The 17118-nt window shown below is 35.9% G+C and overlaps 1 protein-coding gene across 1 annotated transcript in view; it reads right to left on the bottom strand.

The window, feature by feature from the left end:
- Positions 1-17118, bottom strand: part of VMP1 (vacuole membrane protein 1) — a 127807-nt gene that overhangs the window by 62150 nt on the left and 48539 nt on the right. Inside the window, exons 6-7 of the mRNA XM_018064144.1 lie at positions 12598-12765; positions 1531-1662 (exon numbers count right to left, since the gene is read on the bottom strand). Of these exons, the coding sequence (XP_017919633.1) occupies positions 1531-1662; positions 12598-12765 (300 nt within the window). The remainder of the gene's footprint in view (positions 1-1530; positions 1663-12597; positions 12766-17118) is intronic.

Here is a 17118-nt window from a genome sequence, read left to right as displayed (position 1 = left end):
ACTATGAGGGCTCCATTTCTTCTAAGGGATTCTTGCCCACGGCAGTAGATAAAATGGTCATCTGAATTAAATTTGCCCGTTCCCATCCATTTTAGTTCACTGATTCCTAAAATGTCAATGTTCACGCTTATCATCTCCTGCTTAACCATGTCCAATTTACCTTGATTCATGGACCTAACATTCCAGCTTCCTATGCAATACTGTTCTTTAAATCACTGGACTTTACTTTCACCACCAGACATATCCACAACTGGAGAAGGGGGTGACAGAGGATGAGATGGTTGGGTGGCATCACTGACTCAATGGATACGAGGTCTGAGCAAACTCAGGGAGACAGCAAAGGACAGGGAAGCCTGGCATGCTGCAATTCATGATATCACAAAGAGTTGGACACGATTTAGTGACTGAACAACAATAACAAACCATTTCTAGATCTGCAGTTTCCTACAAAATCAGCTATCAAGTTTTGCCTCATCAGCCATATTCACCTGACCTCTCAGCAACTGACTACTACTTCTTCAAGCATTTCAACAGCATCTGCAGGAAAATGCTTCCACAACCAGCAGGAGGCAGAAAATGCTTTCCAAGAGTTTGCTGAATCCTGAAGCATGGATTTTTATGCTACAGGAATAAACAAACTTATTTCTCATTGGCAAAAATCTGTTGATTGTAATGGTTCCTATTTTGAATAATAATGATGTGCTGAGCCTAGTTATAATGATTCAAAATTCACAGTCCAAAATCACGATTACATCTGCACCAACCTAGTAACACTAAGATACAGGCTGATATATAGTTTTTGCTCAGGTGTCGAAGGCCTCAGTTTTTTTCCCCCACAACAGTGGGTAAGTTTGTCTTAATTCTCTCTTCTTGATTGGGGAATTAAATTTCCTCTAAATGTGGTAAACTATTATTTTTCAAACAAGTGATTAGGCAGTTCTACTATTTTGGGCTCACAAGTGGTCCACCTATTTATCCCCCTTATTTATTCAATGGTCTGCTCAGTAAGACTTATAAACACATAACAGACAAATAATGTTTCAGTTCTTTAATCTCACTGGCTACATGAATTTATCCTGGTTTAGTCTGAGTTGTCTTGTTGACTCTCTATTTCTCTATTCTAAGATCATGATTATAATCTGTTGGGTTTTTTTTTGGGCTGTGCTGGGTCTTCATTGCAGCACCGGGCTTTTCCTAGTTGTAGGGCACAGGCTTAGTTGCCCTCCTCAGCATGTGAGATCTTAGCTCCCCTACCAGGGACTGAACCCACGTCCCTTGCCTTTTTTTTTTTCTTTTTTTCTTTTTTTTTTCGTCCCTTGCCTTTTAAGGCAGAGTTTTAATCACTGGACCACCAGGGAAGTCTCTGTAATTATTTTTTATGATTCAGCTTTTCTAAATATTTTACACTAAACCATGTATGATTTTTTTTTTAACACTGGCAGTTTTCTTATTTGGAGAAACTACTAAAAATTTTACCTTAATCATAACCTGTTTAGGGATAATTAGCTATTTCCCCCCCACTGATCTTACTTGCGCAGTCTCTGCATGTTCCAGCATTTCTTCAAATTCCTGATACTCTTCATCATCCGGTTCAGCACCTGAGAGGCGAGCTGCCCTGGCCATGAAATATGGAGGTAGCTCTCCAATTGCTGTACCGATACCCTACAGAAAAAGAACAAAACATTTACATGAGATTTTCTCAACACAGTGATGCGAAGCAGATTAAATCTTTAATTTTCAATATCACCAAAAGCATGTTAAGATGTATATATTAGGAAGGAAAAGACATGCTACATGATCAGGAGGACATGAGTTTGAATCCTGACCTTAATACGGATCTACACAATGCCTGGCCAGACAGCATACATAGAGTTCTCAGGCAATCCTGGGTACACTGTGGATTGTAAATTAATGTTAGTTACTTCTCCAGCATCTCTACTTACATCCTCTGCTCTTATTTTTACATCTCTTTTCATTTTATTAATCCTAGAAATAGCTCACAGTTTTCTAGACTTCTGAAGTATAGCTGATTTGTAAATTTAGTTTCAAGTGTAAAACATAGTGATTCAAAATTTTATAGATGTTATATTTAAAGTTATTATAAAGTTATTATTTGCCTCTTTCATTACTCCTGTAATCCTAGGCCTCCCCCTCATTACTCTTATCGTCCTATTTCCTAGCTTATTATTCCCAACATCAAACCGACTAGTAAACAACCGCTTTATCTCCCTTCAACAATGAATACTTCAACTTGTATCAAAACAAATAATGGGAATCCACAACACCAAAGGACAAACATGGACCTAATACTAATGTCCTTAATCCTATTCATTGGATCAACGAATCTACTAGGCCTACCGCCTCACTCATTTACACCAACCACACAACTATCAATAAACCTGGGCATAGCCATCCCCCTATGGCCTATTTTTCTTGTAGCTTATTTATTTTATACACAATAGTTTGTACCTCTTAATCCCCTATGGCTATCTTGCTCCCTCCTTCCCCTCTTCCCTCTTCTCACTGGCAATCACTAGTTTTATCTGAAATTGTTTTGTTATAACCCCTAATTTTTAAAAATTTATACATAAACATATATTCATACACTGCTATTTTTGTCAGTCTTCCTACCTTTTTCAAATGATTTGCTAATGAGCACTCGCTAGTATAGCTCTTAGATATATATATTTCCTAGGAAATCTTCTTGTATTTAGGATGTTACTTTAATCCCAATACAACTTTTTTTTGTGCAGAGTTAACAAACTGTGGTCAGGAAGCCCCCTGAAATCTCAACATTAGGATGGATAAATTTTCACCACAGGAAAAATGTTGATTTCCTCAGGACATTGAGTGACTCATGTTTCAGTCACTTTGTGGATTCTTGTTTTTGAAGAGATTTTTTTTTTTTCAATCATCTTAGGATATAAGGATGAAAACAAAGGTAAACAAAGGTAAAAGAATCAGGAACTTGGTTTGAACTTAAATGGCTTAAATACAGGATAGATAATAATGCAAGAGACCTATAGTACCCAGGAAAATTCTTAACTTTGAGCCACCCTTCTCTGCCCTGTTGCTTTGGTAGTTTTCAGGAGCAACTTTAGGTCTTTTTGTTTGCTCTGTCCTATGGCTTTGCCTGCTAATGCCTTGACAAGAATCCTCAAGGAACATTACCAAATTCAAGCATCCCGTGATCACAGTGTTATACTCCAGTGTGTAAAATCAGCGATCTCCAAGTGTAACTGCATTATCTACATGTGAGCCAAGAGTTAGCAAAAGAATATACTTCAGTGCTAAACATCTAGTTAAAGAACAGAGAAAGGAGAGAGACACACACAGAGAAAGGTACTGGAAGAAAGCATAAACCATATTCTCTGAAACAAGAAAAGTTAACTTTGCCTCCTCTCGAGGATGTTAGAGAATTAATTATTTTAAAAACTGGTAAATAAAGAGAAACAGTCAATCATTTATCCTGTCTTATCTATATGGAAGATAACTCAGGGTAACCAAATTGACGATAAGGAGAAGTTTCTCTTTACAAAAGTATTCCAGTCATTAACCAAAGAAAAAATGATGCAATTGGAATGCTCCCATTTTATAAACCCCAGTAAAATGATGGACTTATATAATAATGGTGTTAACATAAACAGATAGACAGCCAGACATTATTGCACTACGTGACAGAATACACTAGACCATAAAGTATATTCTTGTAAAAAAATAATTTTCCCCCAAACCTCTCAATCCAGCAATCAATTCACAGGAAACAGAGAAATATATTTAAATAACATCAAATGGAATACAAACAGTAAAATTCAGACCATGGAAAACTGTACTTGACAAACAATCCAGTTTCATCAACCAATACAAAGATATTGAAAATAAAAAGAAATAAACAATAAAAAATTTGAACTCTAATTGGGAAACAGATTTAAAGAGGCTATTCCTAAATTCTCTTAGGTGTGACAATGTTTTTTAAGTCCTAAGGTTGATATTTACAGATAAAATATGCTATGTTACCTGGGATATGCTTCAAGATAATTGTTAGTTGAGTGAGGAAGGGTCTAGATAAAACAGTATTAGCCACAGTGAAAGCTGGCTAGTGAAAGCTGGGTAGACATTAGTGGAAGCTAGGTAACAGTATATTGAATTAATTATATAACTTCCTGTACTTAAATTTTTTTATGACAAAAAAGTAAGAAGAAAAGTTAATTGCAACATTTTATTCAAAACATGAACTTTTCTTCTTCTCATATGTTCAAAAGTTCTGAAAACAATCATATGATTCAAACTCACAACAAGTTTTCTTAAAGTTAAAAGGAAGTAATAATGAACCAATGAAATCAAGACCTACAAACTATTTTATACTTAGTTGATCATTTTCATTGTTACATTTTAATTCTGTTCATGTTTTCCCATATTAGCAAGGAGATGGTGATCAGGAGCTAGTATTCTACTTTTTATGCATATAAGCAAAAAGGAAATACAGTCTTCCAGACAGGTCCCTCAAGACCTTATATTCTAAACACAGAAGTTGTATACAGAAGTCCCATAATTTCATGATTCTTACAAAACAATTTTATAATTCTTGCAAAGTCAACATAAAAAAAACAAAACTAAACTGTGGAACACTATAAACTGTCAGCCTAAGTTTAATTAAGGGGAAGAAATGACTGGCTTCCTTATTGCAAAGGAAAGACAAGCGGTATTTAGTCAAGCAATAATTCAGAAAATCTTCTAAAAATTGTTCACTATATATCAATTTATTATCCTGAAGTTCCTGTTTCTTGAACTGGAGAAGAGTTTAACATGCACAAAATATGCAAAACCAATAGAGAAACACAATAACTTCCCGGGGTGTCAATTTTATGAAAAGATTTTTAGGAGGAGAAAAATCCTGACTGTTTGTACTTTGAAACAGTTTTATCAAGTGGAATCACAAGTAAATTACAAGCATTTTGCTTTTCTGTGTTAGGAATTATAAGTTTAATGCTAAAAATCTGGGAGTAGAAAATTTTATATATGCTGACTACTCAGAAGTTATAGTAGTTTGGTATTATCAGTATGTTAATAATCTTAAAAAACAAAGTCTTTTTTCCGTTACATATTCTAACTACTACAAACATAAAACAGAGGTTAAAAGCCAAAGTTTGGAGGATAACTTGGAACCATTGAGAAATTTAAGGTTTCTACAGCAATGTTTAAAAAAATTATATCAATTCTAGTAAAATTATCAGATTGTTTTACAAACAAAAAGAGAGAGAAAATGTGCTTCCAGCTTCCCTTGAGGTCAGTTTTAAAAGGAGTTCAGGAAGGAATGAAGTTCTGATATATGCTCCAGCACAGAGGAAACTTGAAAACATTAGGCTAAGTGATGTAAGCCAGACATGGACAGATACTGTGATTTCATTTATATGGGGTATCAAGAATAGGCAATTTCACAGAGGCAGAAAGTCAAAATTACCAGGGGCAGGGGAGAGTAGGGAACAAGGAATTATTGTTTAATGGATACAGAGTTTCTGTTTGGAGATGACAAAAAAGTTCTGGAAGTAGATATTGATGATGGTTAACAACACTGTGAGTGTACTTAAGGCCAATAAATTGTGTACATAACCCATTATATATATTTTACCACAATAGGAAAAAAAAAAAACCCAAAACCAAAACCATGAATTAACTAATAAATTAGTTTACACTCCCTCACTTTATACATTATTATCTTTAAGGAGTAAAGTGAGGTAACAGGCTAGTGGTAGGACGGAGAGACTGAGTGTATCTTTACATATTCATTGAAACATTGCTGCTTCATGGAAAAGCCCCCTGAATCACAGACTAGGAAAAAATCTTTGTATTATGCAATAGATTTCTCCTTCATAGCACTTATCACAATTAGTTTAAATACTTATATAATTTTCCCACAATACATATATATATACATTTTCCCATAACTATTTCCTTTATTAGAATATAAAGCTCCATGTTAAGTTTCACTCACTGTGAATTTCCAATACTTGGAAGCTTAATAACTATTAATGGAATTTGAAATAATAAATGAAAAGGAAATTTATGAAGCATTACACAGAATGGGTGAATTTAACTCAGATGACCATTATATCTACCACTGGGGGCAAGAATCACTTAGAAGAAATGGAATAGCCATCATAGTCAATAAAAGAGTCCAAAATGCAGTACTTGGATGCAATCTCAAAGACAACAGAATGATCTCTGTTCGTTTTTCCAAGGCAAACCATTCACTATCACAGTAATCCAAGTCTATGCCCCAACCAGTATTGCTGAAGAAGCTGAAGCTGAATGGTTCTATGAAGACCTACAAGACTTTCTAAAACTAACACCCAAAAAAGATGTCCTTTTCATTATAGGGGACTGGAATGCAAAAGTAGAAAGTTAAGAAACACCTGGAGTAACGGGCAAATTTGGCCTTGGAGTACAGAATGAACCAGGGCAAAGGCTAATAGAGTTTTGCCAAAAGAATGCACTATAGCAAACACGCTCTTCCAACAACACAAGAGAAGACTCTACACATGGACATCACCAGATGGTCAATACCGATATCAATACTGAAATATTCTTTGCAGCCAAAGATGGAGACGCTCTATACAGTCAGCAAAAACAAGACCGGGAGCTGACTATGGCTCAGATCATGAACTTCTTATTGCCAAACTCAGACTTAAATTGAAGAAAGCAGGGAAAACCACTAAACCATTCAGGTATGACCTAAATCAAATCCTTTACGATTGTACAGTGGAAGTGACAAATAGACTCAAGGGATTAGATCTGATAGACCGAGTACCTGAAGAACTACAGAGAGAGGTTCATGACACTGTACAGGAGGCAGGGATCAAGACCATCCCCAAGAAAAAGAAATGCAAAAAGGCAAAACGGTTGTCTGTGGAGGCCTTACAAACAGCTGTGAAAAGAAGAGAAGGAAAGGCAAAGGAGAAAAGGAAAGATATACCCATTTGAATGCAGAGTCCCAAAGAACAGAAAGGGAAAAAAGCCTTCCTCAGTGATCAATTCCAAAAAAACAGGAAAACAACAGAATGGCAAAGACTAGAGATCTTTTCAAGAAAATTAGAGATACCAAGGGAATATTTCAGGCAAAAATGGGCACAATAAAGGACAGAAATGATATGGACATAACAAAAGCAGAAGATATTAAGAAGAGGTGACAAAAATACACAGAAGAACTATACAAAAAAGATCTCCACAACCCAGATAATCACGATGGTGTGGTCACTGACCTAGAGTCAGTCATCCTGAAACGTGAAGTCAACTGGGTCTTAGGAAGCATCACTATAAACAAAGCTAATGGAGGTGATAGAATTCCAGTTACTGCTAAGTCACTTCAGTCGTGTCCGATTCTGTGCGACCCCATAGACAGCAGACCACCAGGCTCCCCCGTCCCTGGGATTCTCCAGGCAAGAACACTGGAATGGGTTGCCATTTCCTTCTCCAATGCATGAAAGTGAAAAGTGAAAGTGAAGTCGCTCAGTTGTGTTCGACTCTTAGTGACCCCATGGACTGCAGCCTACCAGGTTTCTCCATCCATGGGATTTGCCAGGCAAGAGTACTGGAGTGGGGTGCCATCGCCTTCTCCGGGAATTCCAGTTAAGCTATTTTAAATCCTAGAAGTTGATGCTGCAAAAGTGTTGCACTCAATATGCCAGCAAATTTGGAAAACTCAGCAGTGGCCACAGAACTGGAAAAGGTCAGTATTCATTCCAACCCCAAAGAAAGGCAATGCCAAAGAATGCTCAAACTACCGCACAACTGCACTCATCTCACATGCTCAAATTTCTCCAAGCCAGGCTTCAACAGTACGTGAACTGTGAACTTCCAAATGTTCAAGCTTGATTTAGAAAACGCAGAGGAACCCAGAGATCAAATTGCCAACATCCACTGGATCATCAGAAAAGCAAGAGAGTTCCAGAAAACTACTTCTGCTTTATTGACTATGCCAAAGTCTTTGACTGTGTGGATCACAATAAACTGTGGAAAATTCTGAAAGAGATGGGAATACCAGACCACCTGACCTGCTTCCTGAGAAATCTGTATGCAGGTCAAGAAGCAACAGTTAGAACTGGACATGGAACAACAGACTGGTTCCAAATTGGGAAAGGAGTTCGTCAAGGCTGTATACATACTGTCACCCTTCTTATTGAACTTATATGCAGAGTACATCATGCAAAATGCTGGACTGGATGAAGTACAAGCTGGAATCAATGAAACATCAATAACCTCAGATATGCAGATGACACCACCCTTATGGCAGAAAGCAAAGAAGAACTAAAGAGCCTCTTGATGAAAGTGAAAGAGGAAAGTGAAAAAGTTGGCTTAAAACTCAATTCAGAAAAAGAAGATCATGGCATCTGGTCCCATCACTTCATGGGAAATAGACGAGGAAACAATGGAAACTGTGACAGACTTTATTTTGGGGGCTCCAAAATCACTACGGTGACTGCAGCCATGAAATTAAAAGATGCTTGCTCCTTGGAAGAAAAGTTATGACCAACTTAGCATATTAAAAAGCAAAGACAAAAAAAAAGCAAAGACATTGCTTTGCCAACAAAGGTCCTCTAGTCAAAGCCATGGTTTTTCCAGTAGTCATGTATGGATGTGAGAGCTGGACTATGAAGAAAGCAAATGCCAAAGAAATGATGCTTTTGAACTGTGGTGTTGGAGAAGACTCTTGCGAGTCCCTTGGACTACAAGGAGATCCAACCAGTCCATCCTAAAGGAAATCAGTCCTGAATATTTTTTGGAAGGACTGATGCTGAAGCTGAAACTCCAGTCCTTTGGCCACCTGATGCGAAGAACTGACTCACTAGAAAAGACCCTGATGCTCGGGAAGATTGAACGTGGGAGGAGAAGGGGATGACAGAGAATGAGATGGTTGGATGGCATCACCAAATCAATGGACATGAGTTTGAATAAGCTCTGGGAGTTGGTGATGGACAGGAAGGCCTGGAGTGTGCAGTCCATGGGGTTGTAAAGAATCAGAGACAACTGAATGACTGAACTGAACTGAACACTAGTGATACAGACAAATTGTGAAATATCAGAAACATACAAACTGAAAAATAGTAACCCCACTGATCAGCAACACCAAACAATTCATTTTAATGGGTTCCAAAGACTTATAGCAACAGACTTAAACTGACGTTAACGCTGATTTTTATAACGGGAAGTACATATTTCAAGGATTTTAGTGATTTACTATATTTATAATGAAATAAAAAAATATGGATGTGAACACAAATGAGATCAATTTTATGACAGGATAAAATATAAAAAATACTTCCAGTATTTTTATTCACCCAAATGGAAACTGTTATCCATTAAGCATTAACTTCTCATTCCCCACAGTGCTGGTAATCTCAAATCTACTTAAAAAACAAAAAAAACACTACCCCTTCATGGAGCTTATTTGTAAGTTAACTACTTATTAATCTTTATTTAGTGTTTGGCTGCGCTGGGTCTTCATCGCTGTGCATGGGCCTTCTCTAGTTGTGGCAAGTGGAAGGCACTCTCTGTTGCAGCAGTTTCTCTCATCTAAGAGCACGGATCTAGGCATGTGGGTGTCAGCAGTTGTAGTATGCGCGCTCAGTTGCTGCAGCACATTGGTTAGGTTGCTCCATGGCACGTGGGATCTTCCTAGACCAGGGATTAAACCCACATCCCTTGCATTGGCAGGTGGATTCTTAACCACTGGACCGCAAATGAAGTCCCTCCAAAACCTATTTTTTGTCTTTATTAACAAATCTGAGTTATCTTGATATTTAAGTGGAATCATACAGTATCTTTCTAGGTCTGGATTATTTTATTTACCATGTTTTCAAGGTTCGTCTACATTGTAGCATGTATAAAAACCTCATTGCTTTTTATGGCTGAGTATTATTCTGTGTATATACTACACTTTGTTTATCCATTCATCTATTGAGGGTACTTGGGGTTATTTCCTCCTTTCTGATAATATGAATAATGTTGCTTAACAGTGAACTGGAAGTTTCTGTACTTATATTTGAGTCCTGGTTTTCAGTTCTTTTAGGTATTTACATTAGAGGAGGGTCACAGAGTAATTCTATGTTTACATTTTTGAGAAACTACCAAACTCTTTTTCATAGCAACTGAATCATTTGACATTCCCACCAGCAACCTAGGAGTATTCCAATTTCTCCACATCTTCACCAATACTCATTACTCTTTTTAAAAGAACAATAGCCATCCTAATACGTGCGAAGATGTATTCCCTTATGGTTGGATTTGCACTTCCCCAACAACTAATGATGTTGAGAATTTGTGTACTTACTGGCCATTTGTATCTTTTCCTTGCAGAAGTGTTTATTCAAGTCCTTTGCCCATTTTTTAATTGGGCTGTTAGTCTTTTTATTGTTGAGTTGCATAGTTCTTTAAACATCCTGAATATTAGACCCTTATCTGATATATGACTTATAAACATTTTCTTCCTTTTTGTGGGTTAACTTTTCACTCTCTTGATACTGTATCCTTTGATGTACAAGAGGTTTAATTTTAGCAAAGTTCAATTTATGTATTTTCCTTCTTTTGTGGCCTCTACTTTCAGCGTCTTATTTAAGAAACCACTGCCAGTCATTATGCACATCTGTCTCTATATTTTCTTCTAAGCATCTTAGAGTTTGAACTCCAGTTCAGGTCTTTGATGAATTTTGAGTTAATTTTTGCATATGGTATAAGGTAAGGATCCAATCTCTCTCTTTTGCATGTGGATATTCAGTTTTCCCTGGGCTTCCCTGGTGCCTCAGTGGTAAAGAATTTGCCTGCCAATGCAGGAGGTATGGGTTTGATCCCAGGAAGATACCCTGGAGAAGGAAATGGCAACCCATTCCAGTATTCTTGCTGGGAAATCCCATGGACAGAGGAGCCTCTGTCCATACATATAACCTCTGTATTCAGTGCAGAGGTTACAAAGAATTGGACACGAGGTAAGGGACTAAACAACAACCATATTCAGTTTTCCTAGCACCTTTTGTTAACAGGACTGTCCTTATAAATGGTGAAAACAGTAGGAACCAATTTAAACATAACTTGATATGTGCTACATTTTTTGTCACAAAAGACAACTTCAAAGAAGGGAATATGAAGAACAAACAAACACTCAGACAATTAATCAGCGTTTTTTGACATTCTTGTAATACTATAAGCAAAGCCTAATGCTGACTGCTGTGAGGGTAATACATTTAATTTAAGGTACAGTCTGAATTTTTTTGAAAAGCTAAAAATTTATTTGGGGATGTAAGCCACTACACCAGCCAATTTAAATAATTTGAGGCATGCATGGAGCCAGGCCAAATAAGCGCTTCAGATAATATGCACCATGGGAATTTGGAAGAGGCAGTTATCACTGCCAGCTGGGATGAAAATTTCTTTGTTGGCGTTAGTGTTAATTGAGCCACGTAACTCATTTTGAAAGCACAAAAGAAAAACAGAAAACTGAAGTTTATATACATACACCCTTTCTAACATGTTCCAAGTAACTAGTTATTTTATTAACAGCTTTTCATCAAAGGAGTAATGTGATGAAATTTATAAAACATATGCAACGAGCACAACGAATTTGTTTCCAGTATTTTTAAGACAGTAACAGGAAATATGACAATTTTTCCTGTTTTTCATATTCAACAAATTCAATATATGGCATTTCCCTTTTAATTCTTTTAAAGCACAACATAACCTCTAACATTTGAATGTTTCAAAACTGCCTCTCCTGTGGGCACTGTGTTCATCTTCACTTTAAAAAAAAAACATTTAAGAGATACGTTTCACATCGTCTATTTTGTAAGAAAATGTTAAGGGAAAAAATTATAGGGAACATAAAACTTAATAATTCCAAATAATAAATTAAAAAATAATTCAAATGGTAATAGGCAGTCTTTAGCAACTGAACTATTCCTCAATGACAGACACCTGAATGAATTTAGGCATATAAAAAATGCTTTGTGTGGATATACAGATTAAAATACATTTACCATTGATCACATAGTTCAAAATTTCCCCAAATATATTAACCAAGCCATAAAAAGAATAATTGATACTACTGAAAGTAAAATCATTATATAGTTTGATCTCACCTCAAATACAGTAAAGCTTAGTTTACTAAGAAATGTCTGACTTTAGTATTACAACTCAGAACATGAAATGAATCTTCTAAAACTAAACACAGAGTATTTAAATCTAAGAGAGAGACATATAATACTTACCAAATTTGGATTGATATATAACCATTTGCTACGTGTTTATCAAATTTTATAAACATCAGTAAAACTTTACGAAGTAATATATTTGCATCATTTATATTCCTTTTCCTTCTATTGAGTCCTTGGCATCAATACTTGGTGGTACCTATAGATTCCTGCCTTCCTTATGCATGTTATTCACAAAGAGAAGCTCTAGAGATTTCTTTTTCATGGAAGTTAGGTAGTTGGTGACTTTACGAATTAATTATTTACTGACTTGGTATATGTTTGGATTCAATTTCAACAAGGTACAAAGAATCAAGACAGTGAGGTTAATTTTAGACAAGCATGAAAATGGACATCTTACCCACATGCAGGCCTCAATCCTAACTTTTGAGATGATGCTCCATAAAGAAATGGTTCCTTCAGTGCCCTCTTCATCTGGGCAAATAATCTGATCAGGATAAGGTGGTTCAGGGAAATTAACTGAATTGCACTCATAAGCAGCTAATGTAACTGAAGCTATATGCGGACCCTACAAAAAAAATATGAGAAAACTTTGATGAGAAATATTAAAGAAAAAGGAATTATCATGATATTATTTCAATGTTACCTTAATCATCACACATTAATAGAAAAATGTTAGCTTTTAAAGAATAAGAATTCACCCAAGTATTTCAAGATGCAACTGATAATTTGAAAAAATAATCACTCCCAGAATCTCAAGGTTTACTTTTTTAAAAAACAATTTCAAATTTATGGGGATAATTTACATATAGTAAGAGTAATTTTTTTGATCTGTTGTTCAGTAAGTTTTGACAATTATATTTAGTCATATAACCATAACTAATCAGGATACAGATACACAGCATTTCCATCAATGCAAAAAGTTCCCTTGTGTCCTTTTGTAGTCAACCTCCTTTCCCTAACACGAGTCTCTGGAAACCATGATTTCTCACTTGATTCTTATTTTATTTATCCATACATCTCATTTGTAAGAATGCTATCCCCTGTAAAAAACCTCCTGTGCCCCTATTTTTTTAGGCATACTTTGAAAATACTACTTTTTCCCTTACTTTACAAAGTTGATACAGACACAGAAAAATAAACTTATGTTTACCAAAGGAAATAGTGGGAGGGCAGGAATTAGGAGTTTGAGATTAACATATATACACTGCTATATATAAAACACGTAAACAAGGACATGCTGTATGGCCCAGAAAACTATATTCAGTATCTTGCAATCACCTACAATGGAAGAGACGCTGAAAAAGTATATACATACACATATATAACTGAATCGCTTTGCTGTACACTTGAAACTAACACAGCATTATAACTAACTATATTTCAAAAAACAATAGTTGATGAAGTAACTACCTCACTTATCTTTCTCACTGAGATTGTAAAATAATAATAAAATTGTGGAACCAGTACCAATGAAATTTTCTTTTGAAGTAATTTTTTCTATGGAAGATTTTGTGCTGCTCTGTACCTTTATTTTGAAACATTATAAATTAATAATAATATATTAGATTAAAATGAATTAGTATTTAGATGTGTGCTAAAGGTTTAAATACAATGGTTCTCAAATGAACATGTATGCCAATATGAAGTATCTGTGTAATAATCAACAAGGGGCTTTGTTAAAAATATAAATTCCTGGGTCCCCTAAGCATAAACTAATTCAATAAGCAGACATGGGAACATGTATGTTTTACACAAGTTCCTTTAGGGTTTCAAGTAGGTTCTTATAGTCTATTAAGGGTCAGAAAATAAGCAACCTCAGAAAAATCACTTAACCCACTCTTTAGCAAGGCAAAAGAATTAGATTCATTACGGCTTTATCTAGTTCCATAATTAAAAAACCCTAAATACAATCAAGCTGACAATAAAATCCACTGCTAATTTCCAAGGTTCTCATGAAGTGTAAGCTCTAGAAGTTGGATGTTCTTAACATGTTGCTCTAACATACATGATGCCAGTATTCACTTTAAAACATACTATTGCCATAAGCATAACTTCTACAGCCAGATGTACTCACTCAGGTTCTGGCCTCTGCCTCTTACTAACTCTTGTTTTCCTCATCTATAAAATGCTAATGATAAAACACCTTCAGGACCTACATTCTGGGGATACTGTGAGGTTTCAATTAGTCAATTTATATAAACATACTTGACTTAGTGCTGGGCATATAGTAAGCCCTCAGAAAGTATTAGCCATTCACTGTTATAAAGAAAAATACTGTATTTATAGAAAAAATTATACACACATATGGATATATATACAGACACACATACAGTAAGTGATCTTTGGATTTAAAAAAGTCTTTTTAAACCACATGGTAAAAGAATCTGTGGTTCAAAGACAAACTGAATAAGATGTAGCAATGAGAATAAAACATTAAAGAACTCCTGTGCTATCAAAATAAAAGGAGATATTAAGCAAATTTTTTTGTTGCCTGTAATATGAAAAAGAAAGATATTCATAAACCTAAGCTCCATTTCCTCCTAAATGCAGTGGCATTTTGTGTTCAAATAAAAATCTATAAAAAGAAGGCCTACACTTGGCACTGAATCAATTAACTATAAAGTTTTCCTCTGAGCCAAAAAGAAACCTATGTGAATTTTTAGTCTGTTCCTCTTTTTCTTAAGTTTTAATTCACTGAAAACTATAAATAGTAATAATAAGTTTAAAAATAATTATAGAATCTTTTAAAAAGGAATGGTATTTTTTTAAGAAGCTATAATTAATCATGAAATCTACAATCTATAATCTCTGAATATTATATGTGCATAAAAGATATTTCACAGTTACAGAAAAAAGAATTATTTTGTGCTTCTACACACACACACACACACACAAACTAAAGTTTGTAGAATTCAGAGGAACTGAATAATTAGTGAGAAATTTCTGGTTGTACACTTACAGATAAGCACCAGACACAATTAAAAAAAAAAAAACCTGTTAACTTCACATTTACTGTTTGAAAACACAAAAGTGATACTACTTAAGGCAAAACAAAAGAAATTCAAGAGTTTGTTCATGATATCCCTACACAACTGTCCTCTAGAAATGAACTCTAGGAGAACAAAACTTGACTTAGACACTAAAATAATGAGATTTCTGGGATACAGAGGAAGGAAAAAAACTACATTTCTATTCTAGAAATATAAATAAAATATGCACCCCAACCGATTAAACAGGTCATTCAACAAGATGAAAGACTTTTTCACAGCCTTAATTTTAAGTGATTCTAAAAAGGGAAAATTTTCAGCAATCTGTTGAAAATATTTTCCCTAAAGAAAGGACGGTTTACACAATTAAACTGATATATACTTTCCATAACCACACTAATAAGTCATGATTACTCAGCCTTAGTGGCAGATGTGGTGGTTCCCAGACAAAATGAACATGAATAACTCAGCTTCTGGTCTGTTGCTCATTCTCAAGAGCCCATTTAGCCTGTACCTCAACATTTTAGTTTAAGCTATGTTAAGTGATAGCAAGCCTCAAAAGTTCTTTTTAACATTACAGGTTAATAGTTCCTAAATATAATGGACTTGACTGAAATAAATATTAGTTTACATGAAGAATCCAAACACAAAAACCAAAAGACGATCATTTTGATTAAGAGAATTTTCGATCATTTTGATTAAGAGAATTTTAAGTTACACGTATTAAATTACCTTTTAAGTCGATTTTCTAAAACCTACAATTTACTACAATGTTATCAAACATAAAAGAATCACATTTAAGCCATACTAAATGAAGAAATGAGGGATAAAGACAAAAAGCTACAGTATAAGCAGCAAAGGCTACCTGGAAAGATTCACCACAAAACATAAAAGTAATACCATGTACTGAGCAGGAGGTTCCAGCTCTCATGCGAGTAGGCAAGTATTGATATGCATGGGCTAGAGATTCTGGCCTGTGGCTGAGGGTTTCCTGCCTTATATCATGAAGTGACTGGAACAGATGTTCACTCCTACACGAAACAACTGGAAACCTTACAAAATACATGGAACAATTCTTTTCAGACGTGTACCACAGGCAGTACGGCATTTCTTGACTGCTGAGAAAAGGGATACAAATGCAGAAGCCCTGTGATGACTCTGGCTTCCCAAGTGTAGACACATTGTGTGTCTGCAGCAAAATCCACAGTCCAGAGGACTTCCCTGGTGGTCCAATGGTTAGGACTCTGAGCTTCCAATGCCAGGGTCCTGGATTCGATCCCTGATTGAGGAACTAAGATGCCACATGCTTCAGAACAACTAAACCTGGGCAATGCAACTACTGAGCCTGTAAGCTCTGAAGCCCCCCGCCACAACAAAAAGATCCTGTATGCCACAACTAAGACCCGAGGCAGCCAAATTAAAAAAAAAAACAAAACATAAAAGAAAATCCACAGTCCATGGGACTTCCCTGGAGGTGCCGTGGATAGAAACTGGCCTGCCAATGCAGGGGACACAGGTTTGATTCCTGGTCCAGGAATATTCCATATGCCACAGAGCAGCTAGGCCTGTATGCCAACTACTGAGCCTGCGTGCCCAGAGCCTTTGCTACACAGCAAGAGAAGCTACTGCAATGAGAAGCTGCGCGACGCAACTAGAGAGTAGCCTCTGCTCACCAAAACTAGAGAAAGCCCACACAAAGCAACGAACACCCAGTGCAGCCAAAAAGTAAAATAAAGAATAAAAATAAAATCTGTTGTCCAAAGAGGAAGACCCTAAGAAAGCATGGTAGTACTGCTGCACTGAGAAGAAAATCTGAGTTTGGGGGGTGCTGAGTGGTTGAAATCTGTGGGGCAGAATACTTAATGCAGAGAAAGGACTCTCCATTTGCATATGGGGGTCCCCCTGAGACTCTAGCATATAAAGCTGCATTG

The sequence above is a fragment of the Capra hircus genome, chromosome 19 (genome assembly GCF_001704415.2).
Source record: "Capra hircus breed San Clemente chromosome 19, ASM170441v1, whole genome shotgun sequence".
Lineage (NCBI taxonomy): Eukaryota > Metazoa > Chordata > Mammalia > Artiodactyla > Bovidae > Capra > Capra hircus.
The sequence above is the reverse complement of the archived record's forward strand: the minus strand, read 5'-3'. Positions and strand labels throughout refer to the sequence as shown.